Below are 21748 nucleotides of genomic sequence, written 5' to 3' on the forward strand. Positions count from 1 at the left end.
CGTGTCTCTGGGTGTTGGCTCTCTGGCTCTGGGTGTGTGTGGCTGCATGTGCATGATGGTTTGCATGTGCAGCTGCACACGCATCTGCGTGCGGCTGTCTGTGAGTGTATGTTTGCAGGTGTACGTGTGTGGCTGTGAGTGGCTGTGTTGGGGGGAGTGGCTGTGTATTATTAGACTGCTTCAACATGTGCACAACAGAAGGCAGTGCCAGGGCTTACCTTTTGCTTTTTTTGTTTACCTGGAGGCTTGCAGTTAGAGGTATTTATAGACACAGACGTATTTTGAGTAGTCTGTCTATGATATGCTAAAGGTTATCATTAATTTACTTATAAATAAATGTTACACTATCGCTTAACTTCTTTGTAGTGTATTTGTATGGCGATGTCTTTGAAAGACAACTTTTCCTGCTGTTACTGCAACCACCAAGTGACAGCTCTGGACTGGACAGCCATGAATGCCTCTACCCTCAGCCGCTGGAGTTTCCACATGCTGCTGTGTGGATTACGCCTTTTTGGATTACTCGTGACTTTACTGACCATGAATGCGATCTTGCGATGTGAAGACCAACATCCTTGAGCAGGAAGCTGAAGTTTGAAAGCGACATGTTTTGTAAGAGGGGTAAGCTAAAGTGAACAGTTAACACCCTAAGCTGCTTTTGCCTAATACTGTATTATTCAAATCACATCTGAAAAGGGAGGACACAGAGGGCCCTTTAATTTGCATAATTTCAAAATTTAAACATTCACTCAAAAAAGTGTTTTTACTATACCTGCTTAAAACTCAAATTTAGTGCACTAAGTCACAAGCTTTTAATGAGCACGCTGGGTTCATGCTTCAGCTTTCAGGAATTGGAGGAGCAAAGTATAATTTTTGTTTCAATGTATTTATTTGGCAAAATTTTCTATCCATGAAGTGCCTTTGAACAATATTTCCAGTAGTCTGGGCTACAATCTTGCCTCCCACCAATGTCTGTTTTCAACATATGGTGCTATAACTTTCACACAGAGGAGGGCTAACACCAACACTTTTCCAGACATGTACTTACGTTATCCGCTAAATCCCTTTTTAGTGCTTTGGTTTTTAATACCTTCAGAAATGAATTCCAAAATGTTTCCAAGAGCAGGAACCTATGCATCATTATGAGGACAAAACTGGTGGTGTGACATCTCTTGGTAAGCTATACTCAATCGGTTCAGATGGTAGATGGGCTGCAGCCAGAATTTGAGGCTTAACTCAAAGTGGGGACAGGAGTGGGGGAAGTAGAAAGATTTTTTTTAACACAAATAATGAGGAAGTTGTTCCCTAAGTGTTCCTGCAATCTCCCTGTTGGCAGGAAAACATGCTTCATATTTAACTGCCATCCCAAGCAGTGACCATCTAGTGCATTAAAGTATTTTGAAAGCCACCAGGAATCCTTGTTTCCCATTATGCCCTCTGGAGAGAGAGACAAATGAGAGAAACCAATGAGGGCTGTGACCCCTTCAGTGGGCAGCTAGGCCCATGCTATTTAGACATAGAAAATAAATAACTCTGGTACCTGGCAGTTTACCTATCCCGGAGAAAAGCAAAATCTTTGCTAAATTTGAACTCCTCTCCCCATCCTTGCTTCTCTTGCACCGTGTGCAGCCCTCTACTCTGTGACTAGGCTGTGGGATCATGGGGCAGGAGGGCAGCAGGCAGCTGAAATGAAATATGAGATCTCTCCACTTGAAAGTGGAGACTATGAGCAGATGTTCACAAAAAGCAAGAAGAGCTCTTCAGCAGTTGTTACTGAACTTCTTAGAAAACCAAAAATGATAGGGGCAGTGGAATTGGAGAAAGAAAAAGTTCAAATTTTCAAATGAAATCTTAGAAAGGAACAGAAAACATGGGCAGTTTCAAAAGATTTCGGAGAGTTCTGATGTGGAATACCTCCGTATTTTGGAACGACCTTCCTTTTAAACAGACCGGTTTTAATCAAAAGAAATAAAGGCCAAAATAGAACATTTTGACTTATATGTAGTATTTGAAAAGAGATACTGAATTGTGGTTTAGTCCCAGTTCAGTTCAGATTAATAGAATGATTAATTGTGGAACCATCCTGCCAAACCACTTCTGATTCCCACTACGTAAGTGAGACAATAGCTGTTAGACATAAAAATGTCATATCATAAAAATGACAAATGAAACAACTATCCAATTAAAGGAGTGGATCCATGTATATTTAACACACAAAAGTGCTTCAGCAACCTCCAAGAATCACCTTTTTTTAAAAGTGAATTTATTAATGCCTTATATTACTATACAGATCAGTTTGTCAGATACACAATAAGAGTCCCTATGCAGTTTTTTTTTTTAAATAAACCTTATTGATCAAATATTGTAATCATGTTAGGTGGTGATGTCAGTGAGCACCTTCTTTGCTTATGTTGTCATGTTTGCCTTTCACATTGATTGTATCCTGAATAAAACCAGTTGCACAGCAGAAGGAATTATTAAATGGCTATGTTAAAAATATCTTAGAGCAATAGCGTCTGTCAGGATAACACTTAAAAATTTGTATGTTTATATGGTTTGGCTTTATGTATAAAATGTTCAGAAGTGATGATGTACTATACTGTAAATTAAAATATTAGTGCATGAATTTATTTTTCAATGGTCAAGATGCCATTAATTTAAAATCTGTGTCTCAAATAAACTCGGATACAAGTTTTCAATGTCCAGCTTTCTAAATCAGGCTCGAAAACATCTGAAAAATTATTGGACTCGCTTAACAATTTCCTTCAAACTAGTACATTACTGTCTTCAACATAAAAGAAGCCAAGGATATTTACTTCTTTTAGCAGAATCTAAAATTTCATCTTTTTCAAGAACAATTTTCAACCACCAACCAACTCACAAGACTGACAGTCACCCACGTCACTGAGCTGTCAGTGCAGCTGGCCATGGTAACAACAGTGGCCTTCAGTATTCAGCATCGAGGCCTCCTCACTGCAGGAAAGCATCTGCTCTACGAGAACTACGCGCCAAACTGAGCATCACCCACCAACACAGCTATTCAGGACATCAGATCTGTAACTAGAACTGAACAAACTGCTTCACGCTGCACAAAAGGTATCATGAAAAATCCATCTACTCACATTGCTATAAATCTGACAAACTACTTCTACCACCATGTACAATGGATATTTAATCACGATGAACTTAAAATAAACACAAATATATTAAACTTACCTCAAGAAAGCAAAATACCGATATTATTTTAAGTCTATAAGCTTTATTGATACTTGGGGTTTTGTTTTTTTTTCTTTTTTGTTTGTTTTTTTTTTTTACATTTCACAATGCATTCCACAGACTTAGTTCAATACAGCTTAAACTGCAAGTGTATAAATTTTCATTTATAATTTCTTGCATAACAAGGTTTTAAGTTTCCAAACAACATTTGCAGCGTTAGATATTCAGTCCACAGATTATCAGAGTTTGAGAGACTGTAGAGTTACTTGCTCAAAATCAACTACTGCATGTTTGCGCAACAAAGTGTATGCTGTAATCTTTTAATATATGTGGAGGTTCCTTTGTTCATTACTTTTTTTTGTTTGTTTCTTTTAAACAGATGCTAGTGTTTACAGAGACATTTTAGTTTTTCAAGCTTGTGTGCTATGGAGCTAGTCCAGAAATCAGTCAATTCTCTGAAGTACGAAGCACTGTGGAGCAGCTGAAAGATCTAAGCTTTGTGAAACACATATATATATATATATATATATTGGCAATTGATAAAACAATAAAATCACAATACAGCTATACTCATACCAAAAAGGCAAGATTTTTCAAAACTTGCTAAAATGGTATATTCTTCTAAAACATCTCATTTTAGAAAATCTGCATCAATCTACACAGACCATACACAGTGCACAAACTGGGAAGTGTTATCCTCCGCTCCACCTGCACTACCTCTTCTGGAACGCAGCAGCGCCTACCTCTGATGAAGCAAAATGTACAGCTTTCTCAAATCTTTTTGTATTAGCCAGTGCTGCACATGGGATAAAGAAAGATGATTAGTTTTAAATCCATACATAGCAGCTTACAATACTTAAGATGATGAAACACATGGCAGTCAAAACAGTTATTTTTCCTCAAACACTGCGTTGCTAAAAAATAAAGATCTGTGAAATTGCACTGCAATGTCAAGGGTTTTGCTTATTCCCTGACCCTCCCCATGTAAATCCAAATAAGTATTTTCCCCCTTAAAAGATGAACTTCCTATCAGTAAGTTGCTTCAGGCTTTTTATTCAGTTTTGCGCTTCAACCCAGGAATTTTTGCTTGGATCCTGCAAAAGGAACAAGAGAGGAAAAAGAACAGCATTTGAGTAAGGAAAAAAGAGTAGGTAGAAAAGCCTTCAAGACAGGAATCTGTGAAGGTAATTATCATGGCAAACCAACTATTACACAGAAAAATTGATAGAACTGCTGAAGGCCTCCTTTGCTCATGCCACAGCTGCAACCGCTGTGGGCCCACAGTTTCACTAATACACAGATTTCTATTAAAAATAACATCGGATGGACTTAAATGCACCTCCAAGAAAAGAGCTGATTTCATAACCATTCCATTTTAAGCAAAGAACTTTCTCCTCCCACAGCTAGTATATATAACGCATTTGTTATATACAGAAGTAGCATGCATGCCAAGAAACTAAACATTATTTATGTTTAAGTGAAAAACAAACAAAAAACTCACTTAGCCATTGCGTCTTTGACATTCTTGTTCACTAGTCCCAAATAATGGTCAATTTGGGCCTGAAATGTAAGGTGAGAGATGTTAGAGACCAAGGCTTACCAACAGTTCCTTTGCTGCCTGGCAGGCAGTTACACACGCTAAGACGCCCTGCAGGAATGACCACTGATGTTCACAGCTCAACAGTGCTTATTTCCCAGTTTGATGCTGCTCCAACGCAAGCACGCACAACCAAGGCCCATGGTGAGAAGCGAGCAGTCAGCTTCTCTTTCTCCTCTGGGCACCACAGAGAAGGAAAGCTGTTTCCCTGTCAAACAGCTTAGGCCCTCCGAGAGCAGCCTTCGGCTTGTCAGGAGGATCGAGGAGCCCAGGCTAAGCCATGCAAACTGTCCATCATCTTTCCTTTCACTGCACAGTATTTAGCTCGTTTCTGTGGCTATACAGAGGTTGGAGAGGAGCCCAAGAAGCTCTCCCATCTTTTTAGAGCATTTCTTCCACTTTTCCTACATCCCAGACTGACCTTCAGGATCAGAGTTGTTTTGGAAAGAGGAGAAGGAACTGCTAAGCCAGGGCTGGCTTCCCCCCCTCCTGTGCTATCAACCTGCTGAAGACAGTCCCTGCTCAAGCTCTACTATTATTTAATCATAGTCATTTTACTTTGGCTTCTTACCGCCTCTTCCTTTACAATAGTCTGCTGATAGAAGTATTAGACTGTACCAAGCCTCTTCTGCTGCCTGTTTTAGCCAAATTACAAATTCCGTGGGGCTTCAGGACACAAATCCTGAATACCAGCTCCAAAGTGTGTTATTTTTCTTTCTTTTTTTTTTTTTTCCCAGAAATTGGTTTAAAAGTACTTATATCAAGATTCACACCCTGCCTACTGCTGCAGCAGGCCTGAATAAATCCGGATGAGAGGAAAAGAAGAGAGGAAGAGAAGGTTAATCATGCTTTTTTCCATAATCGTTTGCTGGGGAAGCCACCTTACACTTCCACCAAAAAGGAGGATGGAAAAGCATGCACGGCCTGGACTTCGAAGTGAACTTGGTTCTCTTGGCTCTGGCAGTGACTCCTGATTAAAGGCTACCATTTTAAAGACTTTAAAGAGTTTAGAAGAATAAAACGAATTTTTATTTTCTCCTGGTTTTGCTTCAATAGAACTAACTTCATGGAGTATTTAATGAACCTTATTGAACACTCACCTGATGTCTCTCATAAATAACAGGAACACTGAAGAGCGAAATCAAAGCTGGAAAAGAACAGATCAAAGGTGTAAATATTGACAGAAGGAATGGTGCTCAGTTAAACAAAGACTTGCTTTCACACCTTAACATTTCTTTCAAAAGGGTACAACAAAAAGAAATAACTAGGCCACACACAAAAATTGTTGGCTGGTAATTTAAATAAACCCTGCTAAGGAGAAGCTGGGCTGCTCTCCAGGTCTTGTTAACGGTACAGTAACTCTGGTCACAGTTCACTTTTTCACTGTGGGTTAGGCACATTCTTAGCAAGAGTGCTTAGGTCAGTGGCACCGCCCTCTGGACTACAAGAAACAAACTATCTTCAGTGGGAGGTGACCAGAGCTGATTTTGTACCTCCACCAAAGTTACAATATAGCAATGATATTAAAGAAAAGCCAACCCTGACAGGGAGACAGGGTGTCTGGAAAATGTGCAACTTCACAGAATTCAACACAATTCAAAATTGTCCATTCTGCAGGGTTATCAATGTCCTAGAGAAAGGACACACAACTACATCATCTTGATACAATCTCAAGAACACAGGAATAGCCTGGGAGTATCGGGCAGACTTCATTGCTTTTCCAGGGTTATTTTGCAATGCCAGGTATTTAACACAATTTCAAACACTTACCCAGTATCAGTAATGTCAGACCATTAAACAAGGCACCAACATAAGTGAATACCCACATCAACACTGCAAACTGAAAAATAAAAGCACGTGTCAGCCTGTGACTGGTCTTACAAGAACATATTAGTTATACCAGTAAGCGAGATAACTTCTCTAAATGCACATTTGAAGCTGGAACACCCCAAACTCCACCCGTGTGCATCTAATGTAATTATAGATGAGTGACGAGATGGCTGAAGGGTTTAGTAATGGGATATGTGGCCTCTTGTGTCTAGGTCATTGGGCTGAATTCGGCCCAAGTCAGCAGTGACCAAAGGCTGTCAGTACGTGGTGGTTGCTCAAGGCCCCCTGCGTGTGCACAGCACTTCCAATACGGCATTTCAGAACGATGGGCAAACACTTCCTACCTCCCACCCTTCAGAAGACAGGAACGGGACAGGCAGGGAGGTGAAAGGGCTGGCACACACCGCAGCCCTTGGGGACAGAGCCAGAAGGAAAGTGGGTCATTTGGTTGCATGGCAGCCCAGCAGCCAACACATGAGCACATCAACCCCGGGGCTGCAAAGCCACCGGCGGCACTGCCCCACCACAGCCACGCTGCAGCTCCGCAGTGGTCTCCATGAACCACTGACTGCTAGGCAGGGGCTTCTGCCACACTGGGTGAAAAACCTGGCAGGGAATGCGACAAGGCTGCCTTGGGTGACGTTTTTCCCTTAAACAACACAAGGACTTAGAATACTACAATATTCAGGAAAGAAAGAAGTCATCAGTGCCATAAAATGGAAGATGGCTGCAGGTCAAAGACAACCTCCAAAGAGAAGCTGGGTTCATGCACACCCAGCCCTTCCCTTCCTTTCTCTTCCCTTCCCTTCCCGCTCGTGGTGCCTGCCCCAGCACTGGCCGTGCTGTTGCCCCCCCTGCCCTGCTGACTCCGCTCTTGCACAGGCCCCATCGGGGGGGCCTCAACCCTGCCTCAGTGGTTTCGCACAGCTCTGAGGGAGTTAAACCCCTAGCTTTCCGCCAGGTGCAGAGTGACCCAAGCACACCTCTGACCTATACCAGGGCAGGAGCGGGCTGCAGGCTGCCAGCTCTATTTCTGTGTAGGATTCCTCCCTGAGGAAAACCTGCCCATTTCTTCTAGTGTTGCACAGCCCATAAGGAACAGAGCAGAAGCCAGGATTTGGATGTCAGATCTAGTGGATTTAGCAGCACTTATTTCTTGCTAAGCAGACAAGACCCCAGCACTCTAATCAGCTAAGTATGTCTGGTTATTTTCTGGGCAAGACACTGTAAAACAGCGGAAGGTGGTGCAGAGGCTGCAGATACATCCAAATCCAAAGAATCCACAGATAGCAACCGAAGGTGAAGCACTGCAATAAGCAGGAGATGCAAAGGCAAAAGGTGGGCACAAAGCACTGGAAAATAAAGAATGTAATGCTGAAGGACTGTGGGCAAAAGATGCAGTCTGCAGCTGAGTTACTCAGAAGTTATGCAGCCAGGCGTCCATTTTTAGCTTATCATAAGACGCAAAATGTCCAAACCAAACAAAATCAACAGTAAGGGCAAAATCAAGTAAGGGCAGGGCAATAGACAGGTCTAGCTGCATAACCCCTGTAATGAAGGAAGTTTACTTCAAGAGCTTCATTCAAAGCTGGTCCCATTCAAAATTCAGCAGGATTAATTGCAAATGATGCAGTTCTTTATCTGTCAGCTCTTTCCAGAGGTGACGCAAGCAGCACTGGAGGCACAAAGTTAACCCTCAGACAAGGCTGCAATGTTACCATCAGCTGCATTTCCACTGAAGGAATTTGGCAGGTTTATCAAGAAAAATAAAGCAGATTTCTCTAACCTCCCTCATGATTCATTCAAACCTTGGCCCAGTTCTGCTCTCTGCAGTGCCAGGGTGAGAGCTGGCTGCCAGCCTCTTTGCACAAGAGCGACTTTACCAAAGCAAATCTCCACTTTCTGAGCAAGTCTGTCCCTGCAGCATGTCCCCTGCCTGAGAGACAGGAGGAAAGCCAACAACTGTTATACGGCAAAAAGCCCCCAAGTTTGTGAACGCCCAGAATGACTCTCAAAAAGCGTGCATTCGGTATCGGAAATCAGCCGGCTCCAAGCACGCACTGTGAACCATTTTGACTGCTCTCCAAGCTCTCCCCTGCACGAGCACAGTTCCAGAAGCAAGGCACCACCCTGCCCAGGTAAACATTGATAACAGAGCTCAAGACTATGCCCATGTCAGAAAATACAGTTCACGTAAGCAGCGGGGTAACAGAATCAAAATCAATCCGAAAGTCCAACAACCATCAGAACAATGGAATATCATGTAGTGAGCATTGAATTTATGGTCCGAGAAATATAAAACTCCTGAAGTTAACATTTGACTGACACTGGCATTGCTTGTCCTGAAGTCTGTCCAAAGCAGTGCCAGGGTTTAATGACAAAGCCTATCGTGTGTGAAGTTTCTGTCCACTTTGCCCATTTGTTCCAGGCAGGAGAGGGAACCACCGACCCCAGTGAGGCCGCCTCTCTTTGCTATATCCTGCCGACTGCTAACTGGCAGTAAATGACAGCTGTTTTCTAAGCTGTGGCCATCAAAGCAAATGATGTTCAGCAAAACCCTCCAAAGCCCTCTCCCAAACCACTGCCTCTCCCTCCTCACACCTTTCTGACAGTTAAAACCAGGCTCCCAGGAATTAATGGACTCAATCTCAATCCCTCATTTACTTATGGTTTCTATTTTTTCCTAGAAATGACACAAACGTACAAATGTGTAAAGGCTTACCTCAAGCATGCCTGAACACTTAAAGCTCTAAGATGGGGGGAAAAAAAAAAAAAGCTGAAAGCAACCCGGGAGTGACCTACAAAGATAATATTGTTCTTCCCAGATGCTCAGAACAGGATAGAAGGAAGGCACGGGGCCCAAGCTCACCACCTGCACGTTACAATGATATGTGAACCAGCAACAAAACTGTGTATCTGATGGACTGCATCCAGTTTTTGCCTACCTCCTTCAGTAAGGCTCCCTAGTACCCAAAGCATAAGGCAATTTAATGGCAAATCCAGAAAGGATAATAAACAGATCTATCAGTTTCTTTACTATAAACCAGTTCAAATATAGCACAGAGCTCTATTTCTCAAAATATCCGTTGAGCAATGACAAATTGAAAGCAACTGTGCCCCGACAGCAGAAGAGAACTGCTCCTGATTGCGCAGCCCAGGGTGAGCTGCTCGATTACTGTGTGTCAGGACAAAGTGCAGCTCCTCCTGGGACTCTTGACAAAAACTCTTCTGAAATTTCCCCTGAAAAGCTATGAGGAACTTCTCCTTGTGCTGCATAAATATTTAGTACATTTTAAGACTTCCATGACTGAAGCACTGTTTAATAAAAAAAAAAAAAAAAAAAGAAAAAGATCTTAACGAGACAGATTTTACAGCCAGAACTATTATGCACAATAAACTAACCTGCAGACATTTTCTACATCAAAGCTCGTTAGCTTTCATTATATACAAACATGCTGTTTCCTATGGTGAAGATGTTTAAACTACATGAGCCAGGCGTATTTTTTTTTTTTAATAAAACCAGAGCTGCTGTATTACATAAAACCTCAGCATCTTCATGTTCTCCTCAAGCGCAAAGTCTTCAAAATCAGCAACTGTAAATGGTCCTGACATTCACTGGTTTTATAGAGGGTTGCTCCCAACTACCATAAATTAGACTAATTAACCCACATAAAATGTTTTAAATGCCAGAATAGAGGGGAAGTGAATTATTTCATCTGAATAAAAATGTATTTCCTACATAGCATACTATTTTAGAAGCGATTAGAGTGCCTTGAAGACATCTTGACTGGAATTATTTCTACTACTGGAAGACTTAATTCTTCAAACAGTGCTAAGCAGAACAGCAGTTGGCTTCGCTGCTTCCCCTTCCTTACTGCAAGGGACTGTGAACTCTAAACAAATGGTGTGGAAATTTGCATAGCTCAGATGAAGGCTCATACCACAAAGGCCTTAATTACTGAAGAAATACAAGTGACCTTGTGACTACAAGGCTTTTCTGTGATGTATCCAGTTGTTTAATAAGATCCAAATATGACTTCAGCAAAATAACCTTTTTTGAACACTGAGAATCAATGCCATTAAAAAGCTCAATAAACAGAGAATATGTTCCTTTCCTCCCTCACACTCCAAGTTTATGTTATCAAAATGCAGTTCCTAGTCACAGAACAACAATTCCTGTGACCGAGGCCACAGCGCTGCAGAGATGCACCCCAAGCACGCAGTCACTGAAGTGCAAAGGCAAACCAGCTTCTCACAGGCGGCAGGCAGGGCTGACATGATTTAGCCATCCAAACCAAGCCCCAAGTGGGAACACCAGCAAGGCACAGACAGAAACAGGCTCATTTATGTCGTGCTGCCATAAAATGACCGCAGCAGTATCAATCGTGTACAGAAAGGTGATCAGAAAATACGAACGCACAAGCACCTCCTAAAAGTACTTTTATTGCACAGCCCTGTAGGAGCTGGAAGAATACTGCACAACCCCCTGGGCTAAGCCTTCATCTCCTCTTCTCCTTCTGAGAACCTGAATCTTTTCTATGAGCACCAGACAATAGGTGACAACACCCAACATCCTTACACATCTTACAACACCCACAGTACCAACTCCTCACTGTGTTTATATAGGAGCAACTGCAAGAGAAATGCATCTATATGAGAAACTGCATCTAGAAACTCTAAGATCCTGAGAACTATCTTCAATTTCTATTCCACAAATAAAACAAGGACTTTTACAGCCTTCCTATTTTATTCCAAGTTTCTCTCCAAACACCTTCCCTCATCCTCACAACAACTCAAAGGCCTTTGCAAAGCACTTTATAAGCAAGAGATTTAACTGGAGGATAAATGCAACTTTATTTCAAGAAGATTATGCAAACTGAAAAGCAAATGGACAACAAGTTGTACTCAGTAAAGGAAACAATTGTTTGAAAGACAAAGAAATGTGATAAGCTTGGCAGGAGAGAGCATAACTCTCAAAGACTAAAAATTAAGGTTTTTCAGCCATTTCAATGCCATTTCTTGCTCTGCCACCTCAGTAAAGAGCACCTCAGTTTTGCTCTGCAACATTCAGTAAATTCTATTCAATACTAAATACAACATATGCTAGGTATCTGTTAGGCTGTTTTGCATGCTTTATGCAGTGTTTTTTCCAAAAAAACATTTCAGTAATTTGGAATGCTAAGAAAAACAACTATTTACACCCAAACCAAGTGACTGAAAGAAGCGTCTACCTTCCCAGTAAAGCACAGCCATTATTCAGTCCCCATTCTTCCAGTAAAAAAATGGATAGAAAACTCCTGCTGTACAAGGCAAGCAAATGCACATTAACTGACCACTTGCCAGTCTCTGTACAGAAACAAACTGAAAAACATAAGCCAGACTGTGCCAGTCTAGCTGTAAACGGATTTATTTATTTTTTTTAAGAGTGAGTGAGAGAGAGGTGGTGGTGATGCATTCTGAATGCCCATAGTGGAGCAGTGTCTTGTTCTAAGATTTCTGCTTTTAAGCACCAGCAAGGAGGTGTAATAGCTCAACTGTATGCAGCCACAGTTTATTTCAGTTTTCAATTCATTTTTACTGTAGTACTGTCAAAATGAAGTACAAATAAAGCTAACCACTCTATGACTGCATTCAGTACTTAATGTGTCTAAGAGAATACTGCACTTCCTGAAAAACAACAAAAATTGGTACTTCCAGCAAGCAAACCAAAACTCGATACAGAGCCAAAGATGCTATTGTTCATTCACAGTTGTAAGGACAAGTGGGCTTTGCTAACCTAGGTCAGCAAGGAATCTATTTACACAAGGCTGTCACATTTACAGTTGAAGTAGACTTACCTTCAGAGAATCAACTAAGTCATCGACTAGGAAGAGACGTCTCAGCTCTTTGACTGTGCCATTAACATGACCAAGCACAACATTACTGTATTTCTGAATAAGCTCTTCAGACACGGCTACGTCAGACTCCAAGTAAGCCCTGCAAGACAGAATAGCTTATGAAACTGTACTATAAGAGCTCTGCCAGACAATATCAACATACAGCATGTTAAAATGAGAGAAACCTCACTATACATGGCATGCTAGAGGTATAGAACAGAGCTAACCTAAGTTATTCTTGGAAGGTAAAAGCAAATCTCAAAAGAGGAAAAACATACCCATATCCTCTTAAAGAAAAAAGAATATAAAGAGCTTCTCTCTCACTGCTCTGCTGTGCTAGTGTATTTACAAAGTCACATGCAGTCTTACCCAGTGCCCAGGCAAAAAGGCACACTGGCTAGCACACACGAATGAACAGACAAGGCTAGCGAGTGGCCAAAACAGTTTCCAGCACCTCTGACACGTATACTGCTGTCTATCATGCTAATAAGGCCAACGTACATTTAAAATAAGAGACACAGATGGACAGGCTGGCAGGGGAGGAGGAGATCATTTACTGATTTTGCTACTGCATTAGGAAAAAGAAAGTTCTTAAGGCAACCTGAGACTCTGCTGGACTTGATATTTCTACGTTTCTCAAACAGAAACCATGTCCTACAAAATCAACATATCCATTCATACTGCTAGAAGACGCTTCTGAAATCAGCATCACGCTGTGACAAGTACACTAATAAGGCATGGCAAAATGAGAGTCTTTTATTGCTTGCTCAAAATAACTTCTCACAATTAGTGACAGCAATTCTTTTAACAGAAAGATGTAAAATTGTGTCTGGTTAAGTGTTCTTTCCACTACAGCATGACATTTATCTGTAGTTTTTGTGGCTATGGCAATTTAGACCCTTTAAATGAAGAGTAATTTATCTGATTTGTGCATTACAGGGAGAAGGAGTAGTGCAGCACAACTATCACAGGGTGCTCATTTTACAGTTACTGCACCTTACCTATTACTTCCAGTTGGGGATTCTGCTTTGGGGCGGGAGGTTATTTTTGTGGTTTTGATTATCTCCTATTATGCACAGGAGACATATAATGGAGTCTCCTACATATACTAGTAGCTCATCAGCAGGAGATTTGGTACCTGAACCAAAAGGTACATCGATCTCATGGATGTCTCTTCACTGTCAAACTAAATTCAAGCAGAAGCATTCTTCCTGCAGTTGAAAAGCAACCAGGGATGTTGGAAAAGAATGTCTAGAAGCTTCTTACGAATATCATTATTTTTAAAAATAAACTGCTTAAAGAGCACAGAGCAAACCGGATTTCCACTGGGAATTATTCACCCTAATAAGAAACAAAGGCCTTGACGGTTTTGTTTTGTTTTGCAAAAGATATATATGTCATGCTGCTATTCTGAATATTATTGTCAATTGGCCAGATGTATTTTTTTCTAAGCTCGATCTAAGCTTGAAAACAAATATTTTTCCCCTCAGAGTTTTGTCCCACTGTTGTTTTAGGTAGAGATTGACTTCTACTGGCTAAATGAGCCACTACATGTAGACAGAGAGGGGAAAAAAAAAATCGAGAAAATATTTTACTTCATCTTACTAAAGATGAGAGGAAGAAAAAGAATGACTGGAAACACCACAAAATGAGTAAGAGGGCTGTAAATAGGAGGGCAAGCAGGATTTTCTGAAAGATGCAATGGAAATTCAGACTGAGCCACTTAACTTGTTAAAAAAGGACAGAAGCAAGAGCAGTGTGGGTTACGGCTGGTATGCACTCTTAGCAATTAGTCTAACCCACCAATATCTTTATGTCTCTTAAGATGCAGCTCTGCAATAATGGGCACCACTGTACTCTACACAGTTGGAGTATGATTACCAAGCATGCTGCATCCCCCCCTGCAGGGAAGTGCACACATGGTGTACCCCAAGGACTTAGCTCATCACTCAGAACCACTTAAAACCACTTAATCCTACGATTAAACTCCTCAATCCTTAGAAATTTCTTCAGAGTCCAGGTTTCTGGATTTCTTATCTGGGCAGGCTGCAATGAACCTGGATTCTGCTGATCACAAGGCAGCCTTGCATATGGAGAACACAGCTCTGCTGTTACATGCTAATATATAATTTAAAGAGTATCCTGAAGTTTCAAAAAGATACAAGTACCCCCTACTACATTTATTCTATTTTTTTGCTAAATAAATTGCACTGGAAGTGCTGAAGTAATATTTACATTTTGTACATCATTTGCCACTGCTTCACCTTCTGAAGACTACACCACTCCAAAATGCACACATGATTCCATTAGGTTGGAATATGGTTTTTTGTTGTTCTTTTTTTAAATGCAAATCAGGACACTCTAGCAGTGCCAGGAAAATCCCCTGTACCAAGCATTCAATTCATTTGCTTTTCCACTGTGTTTGCCTCCTGAGAAAAACTGAAAGCAGTGTAGTCGTAGGCTGGGTGACAGATTTTTCGGTACAGAGGCTATTTACATTATTATGCAACATAGTATGGCATATGTCATTTACTGCTCATAACAGCACCAACAGTGCTGCGCCCCAAAACAACACACATTTTTTCTTAATTATAAGAAAAACCTCACCTAAACGGGTGGCCTTCATCGGACTTTTGGATTGCCTGGATGACTCCCTTGTATATCCTAAAGCTGATGGTCACAGAAAGCAGGGCCAAGGCAATGTAAGCGGTCACGCTCACGATGCTGAACACTGTTAACGAGAGCAGCAGGAACAAGCTGGCACCAAACACCACTCCTGTCTTCTTAATGTCTCGCCAGTAAAGGAGGTCAACAACTAAAAATTAAAAAAGGTAAGAAATTAGTACAAGATACCTTTTGCATCCATATGAAAACAGAGAATGTCATTCACTTGACTGCTGAGAGTCATCACGAATGGAACTCGCAATCTCACTATCAAATGAGAGCTGAAATTACAACTAGAGATATGTTATTGTAGCACTGCTTTTGCATTGGACTTCAGATTATTGGGATTATTGATGTTAGGATTACCTGAAATGTAATTGCTAAAATTTAAGAACAATTCTGCCCCTAAGCGATGTCAGAATTAATCTCTTCACCTGCAGTGCTGTGCTGTGCATAAGAACCACAGCAGTTTGCGCTTCATTTAATTTTATTTTTGTGGAGGCCACTTACTGAAGAGGTTAATTCTGATTCCCTGTTAGGACAAATGACACAGACATTAACAGATCCCTACGCCATGGTATCATTGCAAGTCCAACAGAGGCAAAGGCATCAACAGTTTGTTTTGTTTCCTTTTGACTGAAGAAGTTCCCTTGGGAGTATATGGTGTTGTGACAGAATGAGCCATTAAGAGGGACTAACCGCACTCTAATTTCAATTCAGGACAAATCTGCTGTGCTACAAATGCAAAATACTCATTTATAAACCAAGTTTATTTTTTCCCTAAGTGACTGTCAGCTGAGAATGCTGTATTATGCCATTTTCAGCATCACCTTTTAAAGCAAACTACACCCTTGCGTAAGTCATAGGTAATGGCTCAGTGCATCAATTGCAGGCTTGTTTTTGTTTGGTTTTGGTTTTTTTGTTAAAAAATTTGTTCGTGAAATCCACCAAACGTCATTCTCCACTGTACACAACTGTGCAGGATCACCTAGTCTGGTCTAGTTTTGTACTTCATGGTGAGATAACACAACAGAATTCACTCTTCATGGTTTCTACTTCCACAGCTGATTAGGCTTCACGAGAATAAATTCCTCTTCTGCATCAAAACTGCTTGTTAATAGTGGTAATGTAAGAGCTATTAAATGCAGAACTCAAGACGAATTACGAACAATTACTACTGTTACAACACAATCTTAGTAATCCTGTCCTGGACATTGCAGAAGTTAACTGTAAAATAGTGTATCACAATTCAGAACAGGATTCTTACTCTAAATTACTGTAAACAAAGCAATTCAAAAACAGTACGATTATTATTTCTTGCAGGATGGAAGTGTGCTAATGCACCAACATTAAACAACTTAGTAGCCTCTTTAGGGCAACAACTACATAATCCTTTTGTAGGTACAACACAACAACGCCACTGGAGCAATTTCACGTGTTTCAGAAGCTGACGTCCTTTCTTAATTATTTCTGTAGGGAAACCACACTGAGCAGAAGGCACTGCAAAAACGAGAACTCTGGTGAGAAACATAGGGAAGCCATTTTCATAACGCTAAATATTTTATCTAAATATTTAAAGTAATGTATTGGTAGAAATGTCCTCAAGCTCTACAGTCAGGTTACAGTTACACGAAGACTTTACATTTGTCGTAAGCCAAAACTGCTTTTGAAGGAAATGGTCTCAGCCCTCCACCACTCAGTCCCGTTACTTTCTTCTGCAGGGCCATGCACAGAACCAGCCTGGCTCTCTGCACGCAGCCAACAACCAGTGGGACAAATACAACAACACACCAACGAAGCAGTCGGCCAGATCAGATTCTGGATGCGGTTCACCACGTGACCCCGCAGACATATGGGGTGAGAGATAGAGCAGCCGACCGAAGGAGGTGACACTGCTGCTCTCAGAACAGCATCAGTTTAAAGTCCTCGTCGAATTGCAGCCCAGCGTAGAGACCCGGTACTCATCTGGGTCTCTTCGTGCTGCACAGCTGCACTGCTATCTGCCCTGCCAAACAAATGAAGCTCTAAGCCAAGGCAAGACAAGTACTTTTCTTTACTATTTGTAAATATCAATCCAACAAGAAGTAAGTCTCGGTAAAATTCCTTTGGTATGAACTATAAACCCTGCATTTAACAACTTTTTATTTGGTTTGTTTGGCTCTAATCACAGAAGTGTCTGTCAGGGTCTCTGCACACCTTACATGAGCGAGTTCAGCATGCAGAAGTTGGCTAGGGATGAAGCTGTGAGCACGACCTACAAACCACTGGGAACTGAAGAGCCCTTCCAAAACCGAGCCGCAAGTATCCCCAACGCTTGGGTGAGATTTTCAAAAATCATCTTGACAAAAAAACAGTGGTGGACATTTTGCTCCTAAATCATGCAAAAATCTTTGACTTTTCTCCCTAAGTATTTGCTTCAGATACTGAAACTATATTTAGTTTTAAATGGTGCAATTTGAGCATCCATACATTAATATTAGGGTGACGCTCATGTGACACACTAAGCATGGCCATATTCTCCTTCCGCAGATGGCATTAGCTCTATCAATGCCATACTCCCTTCTCTGTAACACAATTTTAAAGCATCTACGCTGGTAGATGGTTCTTCCTGCTTCATAGGAAACCATGTGTTACAATTGGTAGCGTGTTATACCTGAACCCAGTTATAAAAATGTGAAGACAATAATTCATCTATATGACAGTTTCCAAAATGGGAGAAATAAAGACAAATTGCTGGAATTACAGCACACCATAAACACCAAATGGCTTCCAGCAACCTATCTTCAAGTCTTTTGTTCTCAGTAATAAGAAAAATCCCCAAGCTAGGACCTCCCAGACCACAGCTAAGCTGCACAAGAAGACTTTTCCCCGTCACTCTGTCTCCACTCCATTTGGAGAACGACCAAATCAACCTCCATGTCACGACATGTGTATCTTGTTTCATCGTGAATTCTTCAAAGGGAAATTTGGTGTTATATATCACCTGAAAAACGGAATTGTAATTTTTAGTCCAGAGACTAAATGGTAAAATTGATTTATTTTTTTTTCCCAATTGATCTGAAACAGGTATTTGCATTTCTTTCTGAAGTAAAAGAAAAGGTTAAAAGCATTACTACAAGCAGCTTTCTGGAGTTAACTTAAACATAAAATATTCACAGCAGATTTAAAAAAAAAAAAATTGACTCCCAAGAACAGCACTGCTGAGCATGCCTCTTCTCACTGAAACTGTTTTAAGCTGTATTTTATACAACACGAACTATAATCTCATGCATTTAATGCAAGTATTCCAGGCCTATTCTAAAGCAAGAACAGCTGCCTACATTTGGTAAGCACGAACTGTCACTTGGCATATCTAAAAATAGTACTGCTAGCATCCGTGCCTTACATGCAGAACTCATCCAATTACATTTTGCTTATAAAGCAAGTGCCGTGATAGCAGGTTTATCACTGTATTTTTGAAGTATCTGCCTTCTTTCACAGATATTTATCTTAAAACGGAATCACTGTATACAGTTTTTTGATGACAAAAAATAGTGGTTTAATATATTTAACCTGACAATCCTCTTTAAAAAAAAAAAAAAAAACGAACCGAGTAATCCACTCTTATTTTAGAAATAGAAATTAAAAGTCTCTAGATCTACAACAGAGCTTAACTCACACGCATGAAACGAACCAAAAAAAACAACAGGGGGGGACTAACCAATTTTGGCATCCATCTTGCGTTTGCTTGCATGCACCCAGATCTTGTACAGCTGACTACCCAGCGCCTTTTCACTTCCTGCTGGGGCGTTCAAAGGTCAGCAGATATACGCAACTGCCTGCCTGCTGGCTGCGTCTCGCTGCGAGCGCGAAATCTCGCAGGCAGGAGCAGGAGGCTGGCAGCCCGCAGCCAGGAGCCGCCCCTCTCCGAGCCCTTGGAACGCAGCTGCCGGGCAGAGATGCGTGCCTACAATGAACAACTACCCTGCACGCAGCCTTTAAGAACAAACAAACAAAGGGCTTCAGCACCATATAAAGACTATTTGTCTAACGGGAGAATGAAGATTTAAAAAAAAACGCAAGCAGCGTGTGATTTACAAGCATTGGGTGAACAACAGCCGTTACACTAGAATCCTTCTGTAATCTGAAATGCGAGCAGAAAATCCTTATATTCTTCAAATAATAGTCAAAATAGCTTAGAGACATAAATAGAAGCCTTTTCTGGATCAAGTTAAGAAGAGCGTTGTGCTAACACAGAAGTTGAATACAAGCACTGAGAACAAGCAGCTCCCAAATGCATCTATGGTGCTAAAGGACAACTGTCATCATGAGCATTAGGACCACAGTAGGTAAATTGCTGCCAATTTCTTTTCAGAGCAGCACTTTCCAGCTCCTTTAATTGAACTTCTTATTCACTTATGACAGTAATTTCACATTTCCACAGATCCTTCGTGAAGAATACCTGGCAGGCGAGGTCTGAAGCCATATTTCTCTTCCCAAGCTTGATCAAGCAGCTGTGGGGCAGACTGGGCTGGAAAACCCCAGTCCCAGGGAGAAGCCAGGAGCGGAGCAGCGAGCGGCCAGCCCAGAGCCCTGCAGAGCCCTAGAGCACTCATCCCTGAGCAGCAGCTCAGGTTCAGACCCAGAGGCACCCCAACAAACTGGTCGTTACTTTGGAGGGCCTGCTGGAAAAGACATCCGCGTGAAAGGGAAGCCTGTGCTTCTCCTTGCTGCAGGAGGGCAGCTAGAAGGACACTGCTTGCTGCTGGTGATGGAGTGGCAGGAATGCTAACCTGGAGGCACTGCAAGCAGCACGCAGTCAGAGTGATGTTACACCCACGTAACCAAACCAGAGCAGATCCCTGACCTTACAGTCCAGCCAGATACTGCCTACGGACTGAAATACCCCACCTGAAGGCAATTTCAATCACACTACAGAGAAGGCCTTAAATGTGTCTCAACGGGTGGTCAAAGCCTTCCAAGCACAGGCCCCATTAGCACACTCGAGTTTCACATTTTAAGGCCTTCCCACATCAGAATGACAGGGTTACCTTTTTTTTTTTTTTCCCCTCCAAGTTGTGGTTGCCATTGTGAGCAGGAGCAGTTACAGAGGGCGCTGCTTCACCCTGATCAGATGCTGGGAGCCAGATGGGTCTTGCGACCACCTTGCTGCAAGTCAGCAAACACCAAACCAGCCCCAAGCTGCAAACACAGTGTGGTCATGGCATGACTGCATGTGGTGCCAAGCTTGTGGGGCCGGCTCCAACCCACAGAGCCTTCCCTGCCCTGAGGAGAGGCACTACAAAGGAGCACCAAGTCCAGCGGGACCGACGTGTCTACCTGCAGCCCAAAGGTCAGTCGGTGAGCCTGGATTATATACACCTTTCAGACCTGGCACATCTGCCCCACAATCCCCAGCAATGAAAAAATGATTTTCACATTTTCCACAAAGTACATGCTAGAATGAAAATGAAGTCCAACACTACCAGGTTACCCACCCCCCAAACGCAAAGACTATCTAACAATTTTAATTGAGCCACTGCAGTGTGTTTTCTTTCATTTCTACTTAATGGTACACCCATGGATGCATGCCCTCACACACAACATATCAACTGAGGAAACCGTTCTGAAGTCCTGTTTACTCCTCATGAAATTTTTAAAAATCAAAGGCTGCATGAGCCTATGCAACCCTTTCCACCTTTTATGAAATCTAAACCAGAACTCAGAGATATTTTCAGTATACAAATCAAAAAAAATAAAATACTCCTGGGATATCCTGTGTGTACAGCTTTGGCGTTCATCCTATATTACCATTATTCAGAGATTAAAACCTGACAACCCATTGAAATTATTAAAAAATAATAATCCATTCTAGACACTTCGGTACTGATTACTCCATGGGGGCTGTCTTTAAATGTGCTAAAAATAAAAGTGTTGCCATCCCCAGGGTAAACTTATTTCACCCTGCTTATCTCGATGATCGATAGCACAGGTTAGGGGAGTTTACCACTTTCACTGTGCTTCTTTCTCAATTACTACAGCTGTACCAGAAGAAACATGCATATCAAAAACAAGTTTAAGATTATTTTAAGTAGAAAGTAGTGCTCTAGGTGGAAAATCTATAAACCATACTTTTGGCTCTTCTCTGATTTTAGATTTGATTGTTACTTCATTTTTTTAAGTTTATTTTTAAGCCTGGAAAAAAGCATGTTGCAATATTTGCTTCCATATTTATTTTGTGGCAAGGCGAATAGTGTCATCGATCCCTGAACTTTACCCATCATTTTCCATGCTGCTGGAGCCTGACCTAACAAAGTAAGAAAACATGAAAGAGGACTTCTTCATCTCTTCATAAATAAATCTTAACAGAAACCACACTGCACAGTCACAAAAGGAGAGGAACCAGACTGTTCTGCTTCCCCAGAAAACCTTCTTGCTCTGCTTCCATTTTCTTACAGACCCTGACTGTACCAGTTGTATTATAATTAAGCCTCAAAGCAGTAGGGACTTCCTTGGAGGGAGAAACAGGCACGAAAACAGCTTCCTCCACCTAATGGGATGCCATTCTGTAAGAACAAAGAGGTGGGGA

General features: G+C 41.5%; 2 protein-coding genes across 8 annotated transcripts in view; one reads left to right on the plus strand and one right to left on the minus strand.

Annotated features, from left to right (window-relative positions):
* EML6 (EMAP like 6) overlaps positions 1-3418 on the plus strand; it is a 124955-nt gene extending 121537 nt beyond the window's left edge. For both annotated transcript variants that reach the window (XM_038175864.2, XM_038175865.2), the window contains one exon: positions 367-3418. In XM_038175864.2, coding sequence (XP_038031792.1) covers positions 367-391 — 25 coding nt within the window. In that variant the 3' untranslated portion in view covers positions 392-3418. The remainder of the gene's footprint in view (positions 1-366) is intronic.
* Positions 3237-21748, minus strand: part of RTN4 (reticulon 4) — a 44005-nt gene continuing 25493 nt past the window's right edge. For 5 of the 6 annotated variants that reach the window (XM_027453245.3, XM_038175871.2, XM_038175872.2 and 2 more), the window contains 6 exons: positions 15124-15331; positions 12478-12616; positions 6581-6650; positions 5911-5957; positions 4715-4773; positions 3237-4307 (listed from right to left, as the gene is read on the minus strand). In XM_027453245.3, the coding sequence (XP_027309046.3) occupies positions 4265-4307; positions 4715-4773; positions 5911-5957; positions 6581-6650; positions 12478-12616; positions 15124-15331 (566 nt within the window). In that variant the 3' untranslated portion in view covers positions 3237-4264. Of the gene's footprint in view, positions 4308-4714; positions 4774-5910; positions 5958-6580; positions 6651-12477; positions 12617-15123; positions 15332-18880; positions 19039-21748 lie in introns of those variants that run through there. The other variant, XM_005018862.6, reaches the window with a different exon arrangement.

Source organism: Anas platyrhynchos, chromosome 3, assembly GCF_047663525.1.
Source record: "Anas platyrhynchos isolate ZD024472 breed Pekin duck chromosome 3, IASCAAS_PekinDuck_T2T, whole genome shotgun sequence".
NCBI classification, from domain to species: domain Eukaryota; kingdom Metazoa; phylum Chordata; class Aves; order Anseriformes; family Anatidae; genus Anas; species Anas platyrhynchos.